This window comes from Pelodiscus sinensis, chromosome 30 (assembly GCF_052426305.1).
Source record: "Pelodiscus sinensis isolate ZL-2025 chromosome 30, ASM5242630v1, whole genome shotgun sequence".
Taxonomy (NCBI): Eukaryota; Metazoa; Chordata; order Testudines; family Trionychidae; genus Pelodiscus; species Pelodiscus sinensis.
In genome coordinates this window covers 805,344-826,547 of record NC_143081.1, presented here as the reverse complement: position 1 = coordinate 826,547, position 21,204 = coordinate 805,344, and the positions used below count along the sequence as shown (strand labels likewise).

Below are 21,204 nucleotides of genomic sequence, written 5' to 3'. Positions count from 1 at the left end.
AGTCGGATGAAAGACCATCTGGAATATTGGGGTTGGAATGTGCAAAGGCCCAAGGGAGTTAGGTGGAAGAGGGGGTGGGGGTGGGGATCTGTGAGGCCCTTTGGGAAAAGCCAAGTGGTAGCCTGTTACTTTTTCCCCATCATGCCGCTAGGGCTGGGTTTGGAAACGCAGCAACCAACGACCTCAAGGGACTTTGTGCAGCTCCCTCCAAAAGGCAATTTCCAACCACCCGGCCTGGGTGATGAAAGGGGGAACAATTCTGTCTCCCAACAAGTCCACAGCCAGAGGGACTCAATTCACAGGCAGCCTCGGCTGTAACCCAGGGCTTGCTGGACTTAGGGGAGAAGCCCCTTAGACTAGTCTACACTCAAGAAGTGTTTTGCACAAGAGTTCTAGTGCAAAAGGTCTTCCACAAGAGCACTTCTACACGGCCATGTGCTTTTGTACAGAGCGTCCATGGCAGTGAGGACGCTCTTGCACAAGAAAGCTCTGATGGCCATTGTAGCCATAGGGGCTTCTAGCGCAAGAAATTCATGTTGCCTGTCTACACTGCCTTCTCGTGGGAGAGCTCTTGCGCAAGAGGGGTTATTCCTTGTGGGGTGAGGGATAACTCTTCCCGAAGAAGCCCTGTTTTCCAACGCTAGACTGTAAATTCACTTGTGCAAGAAGGTGCAGTCTAGACCGGCACGTTTTTGTGCAAGACCAACCATACCTGCACAAGAGCCTGCAGCGTAGACATAGCCGTGGTGATCGGCAGTCACTCCCCGTAACTAGGTCTCAGGAGACAGAACATTAAACACAAGTCTCATTTTTCCTTTGCAGAATCTCCTTTATTATTGCAGTGATAGGCACAGAAAGCTACAGCCCCTGGGCCACATGTGCCCAGCTCCCCGGGGGGAATGACAACGCTCTTACAAGTAACGTGAGAAAAATCCGTTACGACAGCCGCTCCTGGTGGACCCCCGCCCGCCCTGTTGAAGTCAAGGGCGTGGTACCGCTTGATCCCCGCCCCAGGCCAGGTACCGCTTGATCCCCGCCCCAGGCCTGGTACCGCTTGATCCCCGCCCCAGGCCTGGTCCCAATCTTCTCCACTCAGATGATCAAACGCTTCCGCTGCAGATAGATGTGCTAAGCAGTCACTCCGCAGTGCTATGGGGGGGAGCCAACTAAGGTTTTGCAAATCTGCCTAAGGGATTTAGAAGCCTCAGTGTGACACTGGGAGGGAAACTTCCTTCTCGATACCCCTGTGGCACAGAGGCCTGTGGAGGAAAGCAGCGAGTGCGCTCGTCCTGCCGGGAAGAGACAGCGCTAACCAGCAAGGAAAGCCAAAGTGAACAGAAAAATGAATCATTTAAAGTTGGGGGGGGGGGGGGGGGGGGGGGGGGGGGGGGGGTTCTGGGACAGATCCCGAGCGGGCACTAAATGGGCAGCTGGATTGATACCCCCGGGGAATCTGCCCCCAAGGGTGTCACCGCCACTGGTCCCTGGCGCCTTTCTTCAGCTGGGTCAGGCGCCACAACCTAGGAACACAACAGGCCTGTGGTTAGCCCCGTCGCAGGCCGCACGAGGCCCAGCGCTCTGGGGTCCCTCTTGCTGGTGGCCAAGGTTCCCCCGGATTTTTTTCCATCGGTGTGTGGAATAAATGTTGTTCGCTGCACGGAGGCCCGTGTGGCTGTGCACCGCCAGGGGAAACGCCTGCTGCCAGCGGGGCGGCTAGGAGTCTCCCTCCACACATGGCGGGGGGGGGGGGGCTGCGGCTGGTCGGGACCCAGGTGTGTCAGGCCAGGAACAAAACCAGCGTCAGAAAGCTCGGCGCTTTGAAGGAACAGAGCCAGGTCGCCCGCTGGTTTCAAGGGGCGCCCCCAGCTGGAGGGGGGGGCATTGGATCCCACTGGTTTTCAATGGGGTTTTATTTCCCCAAACTCCCATAAAACCCCTTGGCAATCCCGCCCCCCCCCCCCAGCGCAGAGTGGGCGCCGTGTCAGCGCGGGGAGGGGGGGCTACCTCAGATGAACAGCTTGGCCGTCATGAGCACGTTGAAGGCGATGCTCTTGGCCATCAGCACCCGCAGGCCCAGCACCGTTAGCGACAGCATGTTCACCTTCTCCAGGTCTGGCTCTGCGGGGAGAGAGGGGGGGCTTGGATCCGGGGGGTTGTATCCGCGGAAGGGGGGAGCTCCCGCAAAATTATATCGGGGAAAGAAAGAAAGAAAGACGGACGGAGGGATGGACGGATGGATGGAGGGATGGACGGACGGACAGATGGACGGATGGATGGAGGGATGGACGGACAGACGGACGGATGGATGGAGGGATGGACGGACAGATGGACGGAGGGACGGACGGACGGACGGACGGAGGAATGGACAGATGGACGGAGGGATGGACGGATGGATGGAGGGATGGACGGACGGACAGATGGACGGATGGATGGAGGGATGGACGGACAGACGGACGGATGGATGGAGGGATGGACGGACAGATGGACGGAGGGACGGAGGGATGGAGGGACGGACGGACGGACGGACGGAGGGATGGACGGACGGACGGACGGACAAGAGGGAGATGAAGCAACATGCACAGGCGAGTTACAAACAAGGAAAGAGAAACACTAGGCCGCAGGGCGGGAGAGGCCTGACGACAGAGACACTGCGCACAGACACACAAGGCCACATTCCTGCATGGGGTTCATTGGTATCGCTAACAAGGAAAGAGAAACCCTAGCCCCCCCCCCCGCCCCTCCCCCGGCTCTCGCCCGCGGGTGAGCTGAGACCCGGCAGACTCATCGCTGGAGACGAGGCCAGAGCTGCTAGGTGGCATTTCTGCGCAAAACAGGTTTTAGTCTCCAGAGTTTCTCTGGTGTTTGGACCCGAAGACATTTCAGGCTCTAGAAATAGGCAGGTTTTGTTTTATAACTTCAAAAATGCGTGCACTGAATTTACAGCCTGGGGCAGAACACACACCCCACACACCCTGCATGCACACGCGCACACAAACACCCCCACACACCCTGCACACACACACGCACACAAACACCCCCACACACCCTGCACACACACGCACACACAAACACCCCCACACACCCTGCACGCACACGCGCACACAAACACCCCCACACACCCTGCACACACACACCCCTGCACAAATACACACCCCTACACACCCCACACACCTTGCACGCACGCACACACACACACACTTACTTCCACACACACAACCCTGCACACACACATACACTTACACTCCTGCACACACACACACTACAGACACACACAAAAACACACACATCTTTGACCAAACACCCACACAGATCCCTGCACACACACATACAAACACCCACCAATCCCTTGCACACACACACACAGCCCTGCACACACATACACGAACACCCCCACCCCTGCACACACACACACCGCCACATGCACACACACCCTCATGCGCACACAAGCACACACAAACACCCCCACACGCCCTGCACACACACACACCCCTGCACAAACACAAACACACACCCCTACACACCCCCACACACCTTGCACGCATGCACACACACACTTACTTCCACACACACAACCCTGCACACACACATACACTTACACTCCCGCACACACACATACTACACACACACACAAATACACACACATCCTTGACCAAACACCCACACAGACCCCTGCACACACACATACAAACACCCACCAATCCCTTGCACACACACACACACACACACACACACACACACCCCTGCACACGCATACACGAACACCCCCACCCCTGCACACACACACACCGCCACATGCACACACACCCTCATGCGCACACAAGCACACACAAACACCCCCACACGCCCTGCACACACACACACCCCTGCACAAACACAAACACACACCCCTACACACCCCCACACACCTTGCACGCATGCACACACACACTTACTTCCACACACACAACCCTGCACACACACATACACTTACACTCCCGCACGCACACATACTACACACACACACAAATACACACACATCCTTGACCAAACACCCACACAGACCCCTGCACACACACATACAAACACCCACCAATCCCTTGCACACACACATACACACCCCTGCACACGCACACACAAACACCCCCCACTCCTGCACACGCACACACAAATACACACACACAAAAAAACCTGCACACACACCGCCACATGCACACACACCCTCATGCGCACACATGCACACACAAACACCCTCACACTCTGCGCACACACACAGACACACCCCTGCACAAACACACACACACACCCTGCACACGCACACACAAATACTCCTCCCACACAACGCTGCACAAACACACACACACACCCCTGCGTGCACGCGCACACACACACACACCCCTGCCCAGCCAGAAGGCCTGTCGCACGCAGATGGCCCATCACTGCCCTCTGCGATCCAAGGGTTGTGTAGCCCCCCGGGAAAGCGGCCTGCAGGGGCCTGGGAGCTGAATGGAGGCCAGAAAGCCGAGGCTCGGTGGACGGAGCCTCCCCCCACCCCGTGTTCTAGACCCAGACGTTCCAATCTATTTGGCAGCTGAGAAACCCCATTTCCCAATCTCCGCAGGGAACCCCCATCCCAGGGACCGGTCCTCTCCTGGCTCCCTGGCTCCCGGCTCTGATCCCTTTCTAGTTTGGGCAACTAACCTTCAGCGGTGGAAGTGGAAGATTCACAAAATCCAGGGCTGGCGGCTGGCAGGTGGGTTGGTGCTTTCAGAAGATAGAAACATGGAAATATATCTCAATTCAAACAACGCTGAAACGGGGGCTCCATACAGCGAACCTCCCACCCAGCAGCGAGTGAATGGAAATGTCTGAAGATTGGGTTGAAATTCACTTTTGACCTGGTCACAAAAGTATTTGACCCTCCCGCGCCCCGGCAGAAAAACAGACATTTAAAAACAACCCATCTGCATTGGTGTTCAGCAACCAGAAAACAAACAATTCTGTCCCAAAAGTTTAGCTAAAACCTGATCTTTTTTCCAATAGAAATAGCTCAGAACAGAACACTTTTAGGGGGACAATTTTGTTTTTTTTTACTAAAAATCAAAGATATTTGCAAAATAAGTCAAGTTTTGTAAAAATCCATACCTCAAAAAGTTTCTATTTTTTCACCCAGAAAAGGGTTTGAAATAAACTGGTTGAAAACCCCTAATTAGCTTGATGAAACAAAGTGCTTTTCCCATTAAACTCCTACTCCCAGTCTCACTGGTTTCTATAAGAAACTTCATGGAGTTGGAGTTTAAATAAGAATTCAACATCCAAATCCACGAGAAGGCGGTAAAAATCTAAAACATCAGAGAAATATTTTCAGCTAATTCTGGCTGAAACAATATAAAGCAAGTTTCACCAAGAAAAAGGCCAATTTTGAAGTTAGTTTCCCGGCTAAGGGTTCAAAACCGAGCGGGGTTTCTTTTTTCAAACTTTATCATGAAATCTTTTCAAATCAGAAAAGGAATCCAAAAAGGTCTCAAAAGTCCCTTGTTGCTCTACAACTCTTTTCATTCCCGCGAATTTCAATCCCCGTGTCGCTAATATTGTCCGGACCATTTTCTGCAAACGCCTTAATTAAAATCTCATCCCATCGTGGTGCATGAAATGGGGTTTTTTTCAGGTTCTCGAAAGGTCATTTTTCACTCCAGAAACGTTGGGTTTGAAGTATTTCCCATCTGGGGTTGATTGACAAAGGGGACTATGTGACTGATGGGCATTAGGTGATTAGATGCTGTTTAAAATGTCACAGGAGTGAGATTTTCTTAAAGGAGTTTAGGCACCTAATTGGACTTTTCCGGAGCGTCTCAGTGCCTAACACCCATTGCTTTTAAAACCCCAGTGGGAATCTAAGAACCATTACAAATCGAGACTGTCATCGGCATGGAAAGGAGCTGCGTGAATGCTTTGGAAAATACATCTGAGCAGCTCTCTGTCCCTTTGGGCACGTAAACACGTTTGAAAATCTGGCCCCAACCTCCCACCCCGGACTCTGTTGAGTATGTCTTGGTAGGGCTGGTGGTCCTTTGAATTAGGGCAGGACTCACCATGAAACGAGGTGTCTCTGGAAGGCAAGGGTATAATTCATGTTTGGACCATGCCCCTACCTGCGGGCGCTGATGGACTGTCTTCCGCAGAAACTTCTTTTCCCTTATGTGTAACAGTGCACTTCACCGCTTCCTCGGGTCCCACTTTGACCACCTTGACCGCGCTGTACTTCCCGTCGGGGGAGAGAACTCCTTCCTTGGAGTCGTACACCACCTCTGTGCCTGGGTTCATGGTGATGGTGACTTCCTTGGGGTAGAAACCTTTGGCCAGACATGCGGCCGCCACCTTGTCATTCTTGGGCGCCCTCGATTTCACGACAAAGACAGATGGAGTGGAAGTGGCTTGGTTTTCTGGAAACATAAGAACATAAGAACGGCCATACTGGGTCAGACCAAAGGTCCATCCAGCCCAGTATCCTGTCTGCCGACAGTGGCCAGCACCAGGTGCCCCAGAAGGGGTGGACTAAAGACAATGATCAAGCGATTTGTCTCCTGCCATCTCTCTCCAGCCTCTGACAAACAGAGGCCAAGGACACCATTTTATCCCCTGGCTAATAGCCTTTTATGGACCTAACCTCCATGAATTTATCCAGCTTCTCTTTAAACTCTGTTCTAGTTCTAGCCTTCACAGCCTCCTCTGGCAAGGAGTTCCACAGGTTGACTATGCGCTGTGTGTGAAGAACTTTTGCTTATTAGTTTTAAACCTGCTCCCCATTAATTTCATTTGGTGTCATTTGAAACAAGGCATCGCTGCTTATCGTGGGATCAAAGGTCTCTGACGGCTCCCCGACTATTTTTAAAGGCCTGGATCCTGAGTTCGACTCTCCCCAGCTGGAGTCTGGGGGGGGGGGGGGCGGAATGGAGGGGGAGGCTAAAACTGGGGTTCACACAGGAGCCTCGTGGCTTCGTGTCCTCAAAGGCCCAGCCTGGGCCCCCGCTCGGCCCTGCTGCTCCCCGGTGCAGGGACGCTCGCAGCCCAGGGCTATTTGATGTGGCATGAAACCGTCGCTGCGACTGTAAGACGGGAAGTCAGGGCTCTGGGGGGCCCCACGCTGCCGCCTTTGGCTCCTCGGCCTGCAGGAACGGCCGGGCCTGCCCCGAGCGCCCCTCCGGCGAGGGGGGGGACCCATCTCGGAGCAGCGCGGAGTCCCCGGGGGCTGTACCCGCCTGGGCAGCTCTGCCAAGAGCCCTGCGGGCTGGCGGCCCCTTCCAGTCCTAGGGAGCTGGGATTCCTCCGCCCTCCCGCCCCGCTCCACAGCCCTTGGGGGCCCCCAGGCCCCGCCGGGACGCGCCGTGGGGCGTTTGAAGGCCGGGCCCCTCTGGCCCCTCCTAGGACACGGGCTGCCCCCCTGCCCCTTAGCTCGAAGCGCCGCGTCCAGCCAGCCCCGATGCAAACACCGCTCACTTGAGGGTGTCACGCCTGGGGGGGGGGGGCAGTGCGGCTCAGCAGCCCCCTCCCCTCGGCCTGGAGGCAGCGGGTCAGGCGGCTGGACGGCTGGCCCCGCCGGGACCCTGCCGCCGGGGAGCCGGGCCGAGGCACGGGAACGGTACTTACTGGGCTCCACGGACAGCTGGGTGCCACTGCCGAAAGTCAGAGCTCTGGTCTCCCAGGCACAGTGCGGCAGCGCCTGGCGCAAAACTCCAGGGGCCTCTACCTGCCACTTCAGGGGAAGCCCCGTGCGGGGGGGACGCGCCAGGGGACCGGGCCGTGGGCACCCCCTGTTCTGCGCCCTTTGCCCCAGCGACCCCCCCCGGAACCTGGCCCAACACAGCACCGCCGAGTACTCGGGGAATCCCGCGCCAGGGACAATACAGCCTAGCGGTTACATCCTGGGGGGCCCCGAAGGCGGCGCGCGACTTCCCAAAGCCACGGGGGCCTCTACCCCAGCGCCTCCTCGCCACTCGCATCCCGGGGGAGACACGTGGCACTTCCCGGACTGAGGGAGCTGAGCAGGCGCTGACTGGTCCCTAAGAAACTCCCGTTCGTCTCTACCGCGCTGCACCGGGCGCTTGGTGTCTTCCGCGCTCAGACACACGCGGCCGCCTCTCCGGGGCCAGGGACCGGGAGTTTGTCTGAAATCCCCGGTCCCCTCCGCCTGAGCCTCGCTCGCCCTGCCTGGAGCGATTCGCGGCCTCTCGAACCAAGAGAAACGGGGCTTTGGTTCCAAAGCTGCCCCCGTCCCCTGGTTTGATACCAGCCCCGTTAGCACCGACATCGGCCAACGGGCTGCAAAGCGCCGCGCACGAAAGGCAAAATGTCAACCGGCCCCCCGCTGTAAAACCGCGAAAATCACAACAGCCGGGAAGGGAAGGGAGCTGGAGAGTCACCCAGTCCAGCCCCTGCCCTCACAGGACCCAGCACCCTCTGGAGCAGTGTCTCTCAGCCAGGGTACCAGCACCCTCTGGAGCAGTGTCTCTCAGCCAGGGTACCAGCACGCTCTGGAGCAGTGTCTCTCAGCCAGGGTACCAGCACCCTCTGGAGCAGTGTCTCTCAGCCAGGGTACCAGCACGCTCTGGAGCAGTGTCTCTCAGCCAGGGTACCAGCACCCTCTGGAGCAGTGTCTCTCAGCCAGGGTACCAGCACCCTCTGGAGCAGTGTCTCTCAGCCAGGGTACCAGCACCCTCTGGAGCAGTGTCTCTCAGCCAGGGTACCGGCACCCTCTGGAGCAGTGTCTCTCAGCCAGGGTACCGGCATCCTCTGGAGCAGTGTCTCTCAGCCAGGGTACCGGCACCCTCTGGAGCAGTGTCTCTCAGCCAGGGTACCGGCACGCTCTGGAGCAGTGTCTCTCAGCCAGGGTACCAGCACCCTCTGGAGCAGTGTCTCTCAGCCAGGGTACCAGCACCCTCTGGAGCAGTGTCTCTCAGCCAGGGTACCAGCACCCTCTGGAGCAGTGTCTCTCAGCCAGCGTACCAGCACCCTCTGGAGCAGTGTCTCTCAGCCAGGGTACCGGCACCCTCTGGAGCAGTGTCTCTCAGCCAGGGTACCGGCACCCTCTGGAGCAGTGTCTCTCAGCCAGGGTACCGGCACCCTCTGGAGCAGTGTCTCTCAGCCAGGGTACCGGCACCCTCTGGAGCAGTGTCTCTCAGCCAGGGTACCGGCACCCTCTGGAGCAGTGTCTCTCAGCCAGGGTACCGGCACCCTCTGGAGCAGTGTCTCTCAGCCAGGGTACCAGCACCCTCTGGAGCAGTGTCTCTCAGCCAGGGTACCGGCACCCTCTGGAGCAGTGTCTCTCAGCCAGGGTACCGGCACCCTCTGGAGCAGTGTCTCTCAGCCAGGGTACCAGCACGCTCTGGAGCAGTGTCTCTCAGCCAGGGTACCAGCACCCTCTGGAGCAGTGTCTCTCAGCAGGGTACCGGCACCCTCTGGAGCAGTGTCTCTCAGCCAGGGTACCGGCACCCTCTGGAGCAGTGTCTCTCAGCCAGGGTACCGGCACCCTCTGGAGCAGTGTCTCTCAGCCAGGGTACCGGCACCCTCTGGAGCAGTGTCTCTCAGCCAGGGTACCGGCACCCTCTGGAGCAGTGTCTCTCAGCCAGGGTACCAGCACCCTCTGGAGCAGTGTCTCTCAGCCAGGGTACCAGCACCCTCTGGAGCAGTGTCTCTCAGCCAGGGTACCGGCACCCTCTGGAGCAGTGTCTCTCAGCCAGGGTACCGGCACCCTCTGGAGCAGTGTCTCTCAGCCAGGGTACCGGCACCCTCTGGAGCAGTGTCTCTCAGCCAGGGTACCGGCACGCTCTGGAGCAGTGTCTCTCAGCCAGGGTACCGGCACCCTCTGGAGCAGTGTCTCTCAGCCAGGGTACCAGCACCCTCTGGAGCAGTGTCTCTCAGCCAGGGTACCAGCACCCTCTGGAGCAGTGTCTCTCAGCCAGCGTACCAGCACCCTCTGGAGCAGTGTCTCTCAGCCAGGGTACCGGCACCCTCTGGAGCAGTGTCTCTCAGCCAGGGTACCGGCACCCTCTGGAGCAGTGTCTCTCAGCCAGGGTACCGGCACCCTCTGGAGCAGTGTCTCTCAGCCAGGGTACCGGCACCCTCTGGAGCAGTGTCTCTCAGCCAGGGTACCGGCACCCTCTGGAGCAGTGTCTCTCAGCCAGGGTACCGGCACCCTCTGGAGCAGTGTCTCTCAGCCAGGGTACCGGCACCCTCTGGAGCAGTGTCTCTCAGCCAGGGTACCGGCACCCTCTGGAGCAGTGTCTCTCAGCCAGGGTACCGGCACCCTCTGGAGCAGTGTCTCTCAGCCAGGGTACCAGCACGCTCTGGAGCAGTGTCTCTCAGCCAGGGTACCAGCACCCTCTGGAGCAGTGTCTCTCAGCAGGGTACCGGCACCCTCTGGAGCAGTGTCTCTCAGCCAGGGTACCGGCACCCTCTGGAGCAGTGTCTCTCAGCCAGGGTACCAGCACGCTCTGGAGCAGTGTCTCTCAGCCAGGGTACCAGCACCCTCTGGAGCAGTGTCTCTCAGCCAGGGTACCGGCACCCTCTGGAGCAGTGTCTCTCAGCCAGGGTACCGGCACCCTCTGGAGCAGTGTCTCTCAGCCAGGGTACCAGCACCCTCTGGAGCAGTGTCTCTCAGCCAGGGTACCGGCACCCTCTGGAGCAGTGTCTCTCAGCCAGGGTACCGGCACCCTCTGGAGCAGTGTCTCTCAGCCAGGGTACCAGCACGCTCTGGAGCAGTGTCTCTCAGCCAGGGTACCAGCACCCTCTGGAGCATTGTCTCTCAGCCAGGGTACCAGCACCCTCAGGAGCAGTGTCTCTCAGCCAGGGTACCAGCACGCTCTGGAGCAGTGTCTCTCAGCAGGGTACCGGCACCCTCTGGAGCAGTGTCTCTCAGCCAGGGTACCAGCACCCTCTGGAGCAGTGTCTCTCAGCCAGGATACCAGCACCCTCTGGAGCAGTGTCTCTCAGCCAGGGTACCAGCACCCTCTGGAGCAGTGTCTCTCAGCCAGGGTACCAGCACCCTCTGGAGCAGTGTCTCTCAGCCAGGGTACCAGCACCCTCTGGAGCAGTGTCTCTCAGCCAGGGTACCAGCACGCTCTGGAGCAGTGTCTCTCAGCCAGGGTACCGGCACCCTCTGGAGCAGTGTCTCTCAGCCAGGGTACCGGCACCCTCTGGAGCAGTGTCTCTCAGCCAGGGTACCGGCACCCTCTGGAGCAGTGTCTCTCAGCCAGGGTACCGGCACCCTCTGGAGCAGTGTCTCTCAGCCAGGGTACCGGCACCCTCTGGAGCAGTGTCTCTCAGCCAGGGTACCAGCACCCTCTGGAGCAGTGTCTCTCAGCCAGGGTACCAGCACCCCTCGGGGCTCCGGAGAAGTGGGGGGGGGGGATTTTTGCTTTGTTTCACAGCGCTTGATTCCTTTGGTACTTGTTCCACCCAAACATTCACCGCCCGCCCAGCTACGATTCAGTTGTTTAAACCGGCGGTTCCCCAGCTTTGCGGCATCACACCCCCCTTTGGATTTTTGAGAAACCCTCAGTCCCCCCTCCCCCCCCATAGCAGCAAAACTTGTTGAGCAAAAGAAAAAAGGAACTGACGGGAACAAAACAAAAATAGCAGCAAAACTTGGGGGGGGGGGGGCTCTGGGTCGCTTCACACCACCCCTGGAATTTCTTCATGCCCCCCCGACACGCCCCCCCGTTTGGGAATCCCCTGGTTTAAACAAATGTGTTGCAATGGTAGAAAAAACCATTTCTCTGTCTAAAAACTGTTGCGGCCACTTTTTTTTAGAGAGATACTTTATGAAAGAAGGTTGAGAAGCACGGTCCGGAGCATCCCTGGCAGGCGTCTGTCCATCCTGCTCTTCAATATCCCCAGCGATGGAGAGTCTACACCCCCCCCAGGCAACTTATTCCAGGGCTTAACCCCCCGACAGGCAGGAATGTGAGCGCGGTCAAAGCAGGGGCACTTTTTGGACATCATGGACTTTAGGGGGACGTTTACTTTAATAAAAGTGGGTCAATTTTTTTTGGCTGCCTGATGTTTCAGCCTTTTGTGCAGCCCGAGGAGCTTGGTTCTCCGGGGCAAGGAAAACTGAAATTCACAGAGGGAAAGAAATCCGGTTTTTCCATAAACAGGCTCTTTGGCTCCCCGCTGGAGCCCCAGAACAGCCAGTGACGAACCTGCCCTTTTCTTTCCCTGCCGTTGGAAGGAACAGGCGAGAGTAACGCTGCGGGGTGCGGGGCGGGTGCAACCTACAGCGGAGCCGCGCTACTTACGCGGTTCCACGGCCAGCCTCGTGCCTTTCCCAAATATTAAGTAGACAGCACTTTGCCCACGGTGAGCAAAGGCTCTTCAAAAAACCAGCTTCGAAAGGGCGCTCAGATCTGCGGGACTCTGTTCTGGGGTGTCAGGGGCCAAGTTGGGGAACTTTCCTCGCTGTGGCCCCGGGCGATCCTGTTAACATCAGTGGGGACTTCTGGCGCGTAAGGGATTAACGGACATTTGCCCCCAAAGCTGGAATTTTCAATGGAACCCAAAGGATTTAGGCACCAGAGTCCCCCCGAAATTCACTGCGATCTGGGTGTCTAAGTCCCTTGGGCACCTTGCAAAAGCGCAGACTTTGCTATCAGGCTGTGAAAACCTTTTTCCCACCTCCCCCCCGCGCTCACCTGGCTGGACGGTGAGTTTGGTTCCTCTCCCGAAGGTGAGCGTGGCCGTGCTCAGCACAGTGCGAAACTCTCACCCCAAATCCCGACCCTCTGTCTCCAGCCCAGAGCGCGCGGAGAGGAGTTAGCGTTTGCTCTGCGCTGCCTCGCGGATGTGCGGAGAGCCGCGGGCACCGAATTCCCACCGATATCAAGGGCCATTTACCGCTAGCTGGCTTTGGAAATGTGAACCCCACGGAACATCCCTGCCAGCTGAGAGACCCCAAGCTCGCCCCACAGCAACTGGGGTCAGGGTTCCATTGAACAGGGGGGTTTTCTAAGAGCTGCAGGCTGAAATCAGTGGGACTCATGCCCCTAACTCCCCTAGGCTCCTTTCGAAAGCCCCAGCATGAACACATGGGCCAAACTGTCGGTTCCTCACCCTAACGCTCCTGCATCCTTATTTACATGGCTGCATAACAGATCAAAGAATCACAGACCACTGGGACTGGCAGGGACCGTGAGACATGGAGTCCGGTCCCCTGCTCTCACGGCAGGACCCAGCACCATCTAGCCCATCCCTGACAGGCGTCTGTCCAGCCTGCTCTGCAATATCCCCAGGGATGGAGACTCCAGCAACTTATTCCAGTGTTTAACCCCCCTGACAGGTAGGAAGTTTTTTCCAATGTCCAACCTAAACCTCCCTGGCTGCAGTTTAAGCCCCTTGCTTCTTGTTCTGTCCTCACAGGCCACGGAGAACAAGTTTTCTCCCTCCTAGTGACACCCTTTTAGATACCTGAAAACTGCTCTCATGTCCCCTCAGTCTTCTCCTTTCCAAACTCAACAAGCCCAGCTCTTCCAGCCGTCGCTCCTAGCTCATGTTTTTTAGACCTTTCTTTCCCCCCCTTGGTTTTCTCTGGACCCTGTCCAATTCCTGCACATCTTCCCTGAAACGTGGCGCCCGGAACGGGACTCAATGCTCCAGCTGAGGCCTGATCGGCGTCCCCCCTGAGTTCCCACTAGACAGGGAAAGCTGGAGCACAGCGCTCCGCGACGGCACGTTTCAAAGCCGCCCCTTTGCACGAGGTTGGGAGCCTCTGCTCGGCCACCGGTCTCTGGACCGCTTAGCCCTGCGCCATGCGAGGCGGGAACGCTGCCGACACTTACTTGGTTCCACCGTGAGCTGGGTCCCGCGGCCAAAGAGCAGAGCTCTGGCAGCACGGCTGCACCCGGCCCTACAAAAACGGCTTGTCTAGCTACCCCCGGGGTTGGGTCCTTCTCTGGGGGCATGAACATGGCTTTGCTGTGGGCCCCTGGCGCTGCGCCGCTTTCTTATCAGACCACGCACACCTTGTACGCCCCGTCTGATCCCCGGCACTTCAAAGTGCCGAGTGTGGGCCGGCCGCGCGGCTGGGGCAACCGACTTGGGGCAGATTCTGGGGTGGCGTAAATCAGCCTCGCGGTGGCAGAGAGCCAAGGGGCTCCTGCCAGCTGTGGGGGCACAACAAGGGGGAGCAGGCAATCGGGGCGGGCTGCAATGCAAGACGGACATGGCTCCATGGATAAGGGGGGGCAGAGAAGACGCAGGCAAACATTGAAGGGGTTAGAAAACATGTTTGTAGCCGCAGGCCCGTGGAGCTCAAGCTACTGACCGTAACGAGGAGACAGCTCAGGGGTGCTTGGGGCCGGTTACAGGGATCAACACAGGAAACAAATATTGGGTCCCCTTTGAACCTCTCCAGTCCGCCACTCTCTGGCCCAGCCACCTCCCTGGTCCGGCAGGATTTTAGCCGGCAGGCGTCCACTTAGCATGGGCGCGGCCAAGTTTCCCGCAGTCCCATGAAGTTTGTCGACAGCCGCCAGGCCTGGCTCTGTGTTCGGTGGGTTATTTCGCTCTAATTGACCCCCAATGTCTCCTCCCAGCCCAGCGAGCAGTGGAAGTGCTGGCCATGCTGCTAGACAATATTGACCTCTCTGGTCTGGCCAATTCTCTGGCTCAGCACCGGCCAGGTGCCGAGGGAGCCGGGCTACAGAAGTTCAACCAGTTCTGGGTTTCTCAGCGTGGCAGAGAGCCAGGCAACACAGCCCAGTGGCTGGGAGTTGGGGTTTTAAGGACGCAATTAGCCAGTCACCTAACTACGGTTGAAAAGCAGGACCTGAATCCCTCTATGAGCCCTATGGGCCTGAGGGTCCGTAAGCGTCCCCAGGATTTCAAAGGGAAGAGGGCACATAAGGCCTTGGCCGTCTGAGCCTGGGGCCGCCTGACACTGGACCTCAGCTCTCCCGAGGGCGGCTCGGCTGTCAGTTCTGGTCAGAGCTGGGTCTTTCAGCGTTCGCCATCGGAACCTCCCGCCGCTCCCTTGCACAAAGCACCCACTCGGGAAACACTTACCTGCTTCGACTCGCAGCTCGGTGCCTGCCCCGAAGATCAAGGGCAGGGTATAAACACACTTCAACCCGGCCCTACAAAAACTTACGCGTTCTTGTCCGTGTCCGGGGGAGTCTGCAATTTCATGAACTGATCCCCAAGCTCCCCCAGCACTGCTCCCTTGAGTTACAGCCCCACTTTGCAAACCAACAGCCACCTCCTACCCAAATTCCTTCAATTCTCACCCAACTTCCAGGCGACGAGATCCCGGGACCAAGTAGAGACGAGTTCCATCAATCCACCCCCTATTTCAACCCTCTCTGAACAGCCTCATCCTTTTTCTACCCAAAGCGACACGTCCCGGCCCCACCTTCCCCATCGTCCGGTGACAGGGCCCTCCAGCTCCCGCTCCCTCCGAAGGCCCCCGGGCACCCCAATGGTTTAGGCTGTTTGGAGAACTTCAGCCTGAGATGCTGAAGCCGAAATTTCAGGCCCTCGGAACTCGCGCCTGCTTCTCTTTGCGGGAAATTACTTACTTGGCTCCACCGTCACTTGGGTGCCGCTGCCGAAAATCAGTTTCTCGTAGTCCACAGAGTCAGGCAGCCGTCACAAAACCTCTCGCCAGCCCCGGCCCTGAGGCCTGGGACCCACGTTGGGAATGGATGCCAAACGGCGCAAATCCAGGGGTGCTTAGTGGCACTGGGGCCCTTTTCCCCACCAAATCTGGGTCAGAGGGCCAGATCCGGAGCTACCGGAGCTCGGTGGACGCCGCTGACCCCAGCAGCGCGACGCCGATAGATACAAGCTAGACCACGGCCGCTCCTGCAGGTTTGCAGCTAGGCACCAGCTCGGGACTGACCCCCGTAAAGCAACATCCCACTTACACCACAAAGGAGCCGGCCCTTGGGCTCCAAGGGAGCGATGCTGAACCCCACCCCTGGGGCAGCTGGACCATTAGGTGTAGCGGAGCGAGGGGCTGCTCGAACCGGGAGCCTCAGCGGGCAAGAAACCCCAGAGAGGCAAATAATTTCCCTGTGGACCCCCCGGCAACCTCCCCCCACTGCTAGTGCCATTTGAACCAGACGAGGCTTGGTGCTTACCTGGCTCCACTGTCAGCGTCGTCCCTGCTCCGAAGATGAGTTTATCTGCACAGTGTTTGCAGCCGGCTGAAGAATACGTCTCCACAGGAGCCCCGCAGACAGGCAAAGACGGGACTAAACCTGCCCTTTGTCCTTACAAGACCCGTTCCCAAAGCAGGCCAGTCCCTGCGGTGGCCTAGCTCCGCCAGAGAGTGGAAGAAATCCGTCCGTGGTTGGACGATTCAAAGACTTGATTCCAGCAGGGGCCTCGGACCTGGCCTGTCTTTCCAGCTCGCAGGCTGCTGCTCCAACGTTTCTTGGGGGTTCCCCGGAGACAGGGAGGAAAGGAATAAACAATCCTTTCACTGCTTCCTCTGAAATCTCAGGTGCCCAGGCTTTTCCCCTGAAAAAATGGCTTCTTTTGCACCCGCAGGTTTTTGTACAGTGCCCTATGGCATTTGTATCACCGTGGCTCGTATACCCCCCAACACAGTGCTACACGCCATGACAAAAACTCCCTCTCCCTTTCTCACGGTGCAGCGTTCGGAGGGTGCGTGCGGCCACGTGATTCCTTTCGAGACTGTTCCAAGAAAATGGGAGCGGAGACTCACCACAGCTTCAGCTCCTGTGAAGCCAGGCCAAGAATTTCAAACACGGGTGAAGCCCCAAGCTCGCAAACAAGACCAGTATTTTCAAAGGAGCCTGAAGGAGGGAGACCTGGGGGGTGACATTTTCAAAGCTTCCTAGGGGATTTGGAGACAGATGAGCAAAGGTATTTAGGTACCGTTAGCAGACAGTGCAATGTGTAAAAGGTGCTAGGTAGGCTAATTCACTTAGGACGACAAGGGAGTTGGGGATTTAGGGCCCGATATTAAAAGCTGTCTTTAGGTGCCTGGGGAGATTTTCAAAAGCTCCGAGTCACCCTGGGGTCACAACTGGGTTAGCCGGACCCGTAGAGCCCTCAGGTAATTGCCCCAAATGGCTCATCAGGATCAGAGCCCTCGTCACAATCAGGCACCCAGCTGCAGTGCCCCCCTGCCTCTGTCCCTTTGGAAGTCTGACCCCTGGGAGCCAGGGCCTCACTGGCTCCTTCGTCCCCAAACGACCTTTGAAAATGGGACGTAAAGGCCGCAACGAGTCCAGCGCTGCTGGAAAGTGTAGCCCAGGGGGATGGAGACCCCCAGGGGACTTCACCACTTCTGAAAGCCTCAGCCATAACTTTCAGGCAGCTGAACTCAGACGGAGCTGGTAGAGTGCGGACGGCTTGGAAATCAGCTTTGGGTTTTCCCCACTAAAAAAAAAAAAATCACACGGCATTTCAGATGAGGAGCCTCAGGGGAGCTGTAGTTTGGCTGCCTCACGGTCCCATTCTTCTTTAAGCCCTGGGCTACCGCTGTGACGGCGCGTTGAGGGTTCCCCGTCTCCTGCACCCCGAAATGGCACAAACAGACTGCACCAGCCAGTGGAATTGAGGGTGGTTTATTGCTCCTCCAGCACAGCGCAGCACAGATGTCATCTGGTTACAGGAACTGGGGCTAAGAGGCCTCAGTGCCCCCCCTTTTAGATAGGGGAGTCCCAGCCCCCTCCCCAGCTCCTTATACCCTGCCTTCCAGCGAGGAACTAACCCAGCCTCCTCCAGCCCTGCCCCCCAAGCCAGGGCAGCATCCCACCTTCCTTTGTTCCTCTCCATGGGGGGTGTCTGGCCACTGGTTCAACAAGTTTGGCCTTACCTCTGCCTAGCGAGGTTTTCCCTGCTGGGTCTTGCTCCAGACAGCAGGGGTCACCACAGCCCAGCAAGTACCCCCACTACGTCACAACCACGTTGGACTACATCTCCCATGATGCTCTATTGCTCCCTCTCAGCTGAGGAGGGCTGATTGCATCATGGGAGTCCCTGCTCTGCTGCATCATGGGGGATGGAGTCTTCGGGGAGCCCAGTCCATGGTAGGGAATGGAGGTGGGGGTGCAGGACTGACTGCTTTCCCGAGGGGCACTATGACAAGGTGTTTGCCCTGCTCTGGCCCTTCGAAGGCAGAACCCCCAGCCCCGAGGGAGGGCTGGGAGCAAAGCCCCAGCGGAGGCAGTTCTGGCTAAGGAGGGCCCAGCTGGGGGCTGTGGAAAGAGGGGCTCCCGGAGGGAGGGGGAACGGCCGGCTGCCCTGGACAGAGCAGGAGGGACCGGGCTGCCAGGGAAGCAGGAGGCTTCCTGGAGGTAGGGCAGGGCTGGGAGCAACCCCCCAGCTGCAGAGCCTTATGCATGGCCTCAGGGCACAAGGGCTGCAGGGAGGCAGCAGGGCCACATCCCTTTGCCAGCGAGGAGTGGCCTTGCCAGATTGTGGTTTGGCCCTGCGGCAGGGGCTAGACATCATGGGTTCCCAACCTGGGGGTGTGCCTCCCAGGGGGGGGGGGGTGAAGAAATTCCAGGGGCATGTGAGGCGACCCAGCCTCCCGGTCAATCCCCCCCCCCTCCCAGAAAGAGCCCGGCCAGTCTGGCAACAAAAGTCAGAAAATACGGCACAGACATTTTGAAATGGGCAGACTTCAAAATGGCCATGTTAAAAGGGCAATGCCTGCTCTGCTCCTAAAGGGGCAATCTCTTTTTTTTCTCAACACGTTTTGCGGCCATTTTTTTAGGGATGTGTGAGAGGGTTTCTCAAAAATCAAAAAGGGGGCACGATGCCGAAAAAGTTGGTAATCACTGAGCTAGATGAAGGCTGGCAGTGGGTCACCGAGGCAAGGTGGGTCCAGGGGATCTGGGTGTTTCCTGGGAGAACAGGGTGCCCTGGGGACGTGAGGACCCTGGAGTGCGAGCAGGATAAACACCAGGGGGGCTCAGACACTGGAGCAGGCTCTGGCAGAGGGCCGTGTCCTGAAGAGGACGCCATGATCAAAGAGAAACACGGAGAGACGCCAGCTAGAGGGAGGTGTCCAGGGAGTCATCGAGCTAATTCCCAGGACTGCCGGCTGGAGGCGCCATGGTGGTGAGTCTGCCCTGTGACAGGCACGTTTGCTTGCACCATGGCTGGTTGGTTCGGCCCTGGGGAAGTTGGAAGGGTCAGCGCTGCGGGTTTTTTATATCTGTCTGTTCAATAATCCTCTGCTCACTGCTGCTTTCTGGTTTGTGTTTCAGGTTCTGCTTTGTTGTTTCCGGGGTGTATTCGGGGGCTGTGTGTTGGTTGGGATGGGGGGGGCGTTCGGTTTGGTTTTACTGTGGGGTTGGCGGTGGCGGCTGCCACTCCGCTTCGGGGGTGACTGCTGTATGAAGGCATGAAATGAGGCTCATCACAGGGGGGCCAGTCAGGTCCCTCCTGGAGGCTTGCTTCCCACCTGGTACTGCTTCACCGACACCGCCACCGTGCCTGAAACACGTGGGAGAAACGGGGCAGGAAGGCCTCGCGTTCTGCGGCTGAGACTGAAAGCAGCTGCCCTTTCATGACTTTCTAACCTCCTTCCTCCTGAGCGGCTAAGGATATGGCACACGCCCTTCGGAAAGCGCAGGGGCTGGTTTCTGTACAGCAACTCAGTCACCCTCAACCATTGTGGTACTGTAGTATACACAGTGATAAACAGTCCTACAAAAACCTCTCTGCCTTCGCGCTCTCTGCACACGACACCGGTTCTCACGCTCACACGGCAGGTCCCCCATTCCCCCGCCCTGCCAAAACAGTGAGCTTATCGACTGAAAATAGGGGCTCCATCATCCCCTCTGGGAAAGCGCCTGACCCCCCAGCTGGTGTAAATCAATGTCCCTCCATTCCGGTCAGTGGCTCTCTGCCAATTAGCATAGGTTGGGAACTGACCCTACATTTCCTTAGTTATTTTAAGGGGCACCTATAGAGAACTTGGCTGGGATTCTCAAAGGAGGCTGGGGAGCTAGACACCCACATTACATTGACTTCCAAAGAAAAGTTTGTCCAGAACTTTCTTCAGCTACTTGGGAAATCTTCCCTTTAATGTGCTGGGGATTTTTGTTTCTGAAATTATAAATGTCCTCTTGTTTCAGATAGGCACCTTGGGAAGGGGGCAGTCCCCAGACAGCACTGAACTATTTTAAGATCCTTTCAAAATCTTAGTTTGAGACTCAAATTTTCAGAGTTGCCATAGGCATTCAGTGCCATAAAACCAACTTCTACCGGCATTCTTGTAGCGCATCAGAAAGAATCGGAGAACACGAGAACCAGAAGGGACCTTGAGAGGGCAACCAGTCCAGTCCCCTGCCCTCATGGCAGGACCAAACACGGTCTAGCGCATCCATTACAACTGTCTGTCCAACCTGCTCTTCAATAGCTCCAGAGATGGAGATTCCACAACCTCTCTAGGCAACTTATTCCAGTGTTTCACCAGCCTGACAGGCAGGAAGTTTTTCCTAATGTCCAACCTCAACCTCCCTTGCTGCAGTTTAAGCCCATTGCTCCTTGTTCTATCCCAGAGGTGAAGGAGAGTATTTATTGTCCTTCTCCATGTCACAACCTTTTCGGTACTTTCAATAGTTTTCATGTCCCCCCTTAGTCTTCTCCTCTTCAGACTAAACAAACCCAACTTTCTGAATCTTCCCTCCTTCGTTATGGTTTCTAGGAATTTAATGTGACCCGGCAACTCTCTTTACACTTTGAAAATGAAAAGTGCGGCTGTTAGTGCCTAATCATAATAATGGTAATAAATCCTATTTTCTAGGAACACCATCTCTATTAGGAATCCTTTCTCCTGAGTGGATCTCAGAACACCGTATGGAGGTCAGCGCCTCCTTGCACAGCGTTTGAGTATTTGGTTGATCAATCAGTTGGGTTTTCATTCGGTTGCTCATTGGTGTGTTTATTCGCACGGTTACATGCGAGGGCCAGTGGAGGGCAAATCCAGGCCCATGGGCTGGATCCGGTCTGCCAAGTTTACCCCCGGTGGGCCCCCTCCCATTGGCGGCTCCCATTGGCCGCAGGTCGCCGTTCTTGGCCAATGGGAGCTGCGATGGCCCGGACCTGCAGCGGTGCAGGGAAATACAGCGGCCGTGACCCACCAGGGGCTCTTATCACCCAACCAAGCCAGATTCTGCGATCATTGGTCACTGGCACCACAAAGTCCTGGCATGGCCAAGCCCCAGCTGGGATGGGTCCTGGTTGAGC

At 57.3% G+C, this 21,204-nt stretch overlaps 1 gene segment (V, D, J or C); it reads right to left on the bottom strand.

Annotated features, from left to right (window-relative positions):
* Nucleotides 1-1,020: 1,020 nt before the first annotated feature.
* LOC106731800 (T cell receptor delta constant-like) lies at nucleotides 1,021-17,456 on the bottom strand. The segment is given in 5 exon segments: nucleotides 1,021-1,520; nucleotides 2,005-2,118; nucleotides 4,678-4,740; nucleotides 6,129-6,419; nucleotides 16,110-17,456. Coding segments are annotated over 3 exon segments (348 nt in total).
* Nucleotides 17,457-21,204: the final 3,748 nt, after the last annotated feature.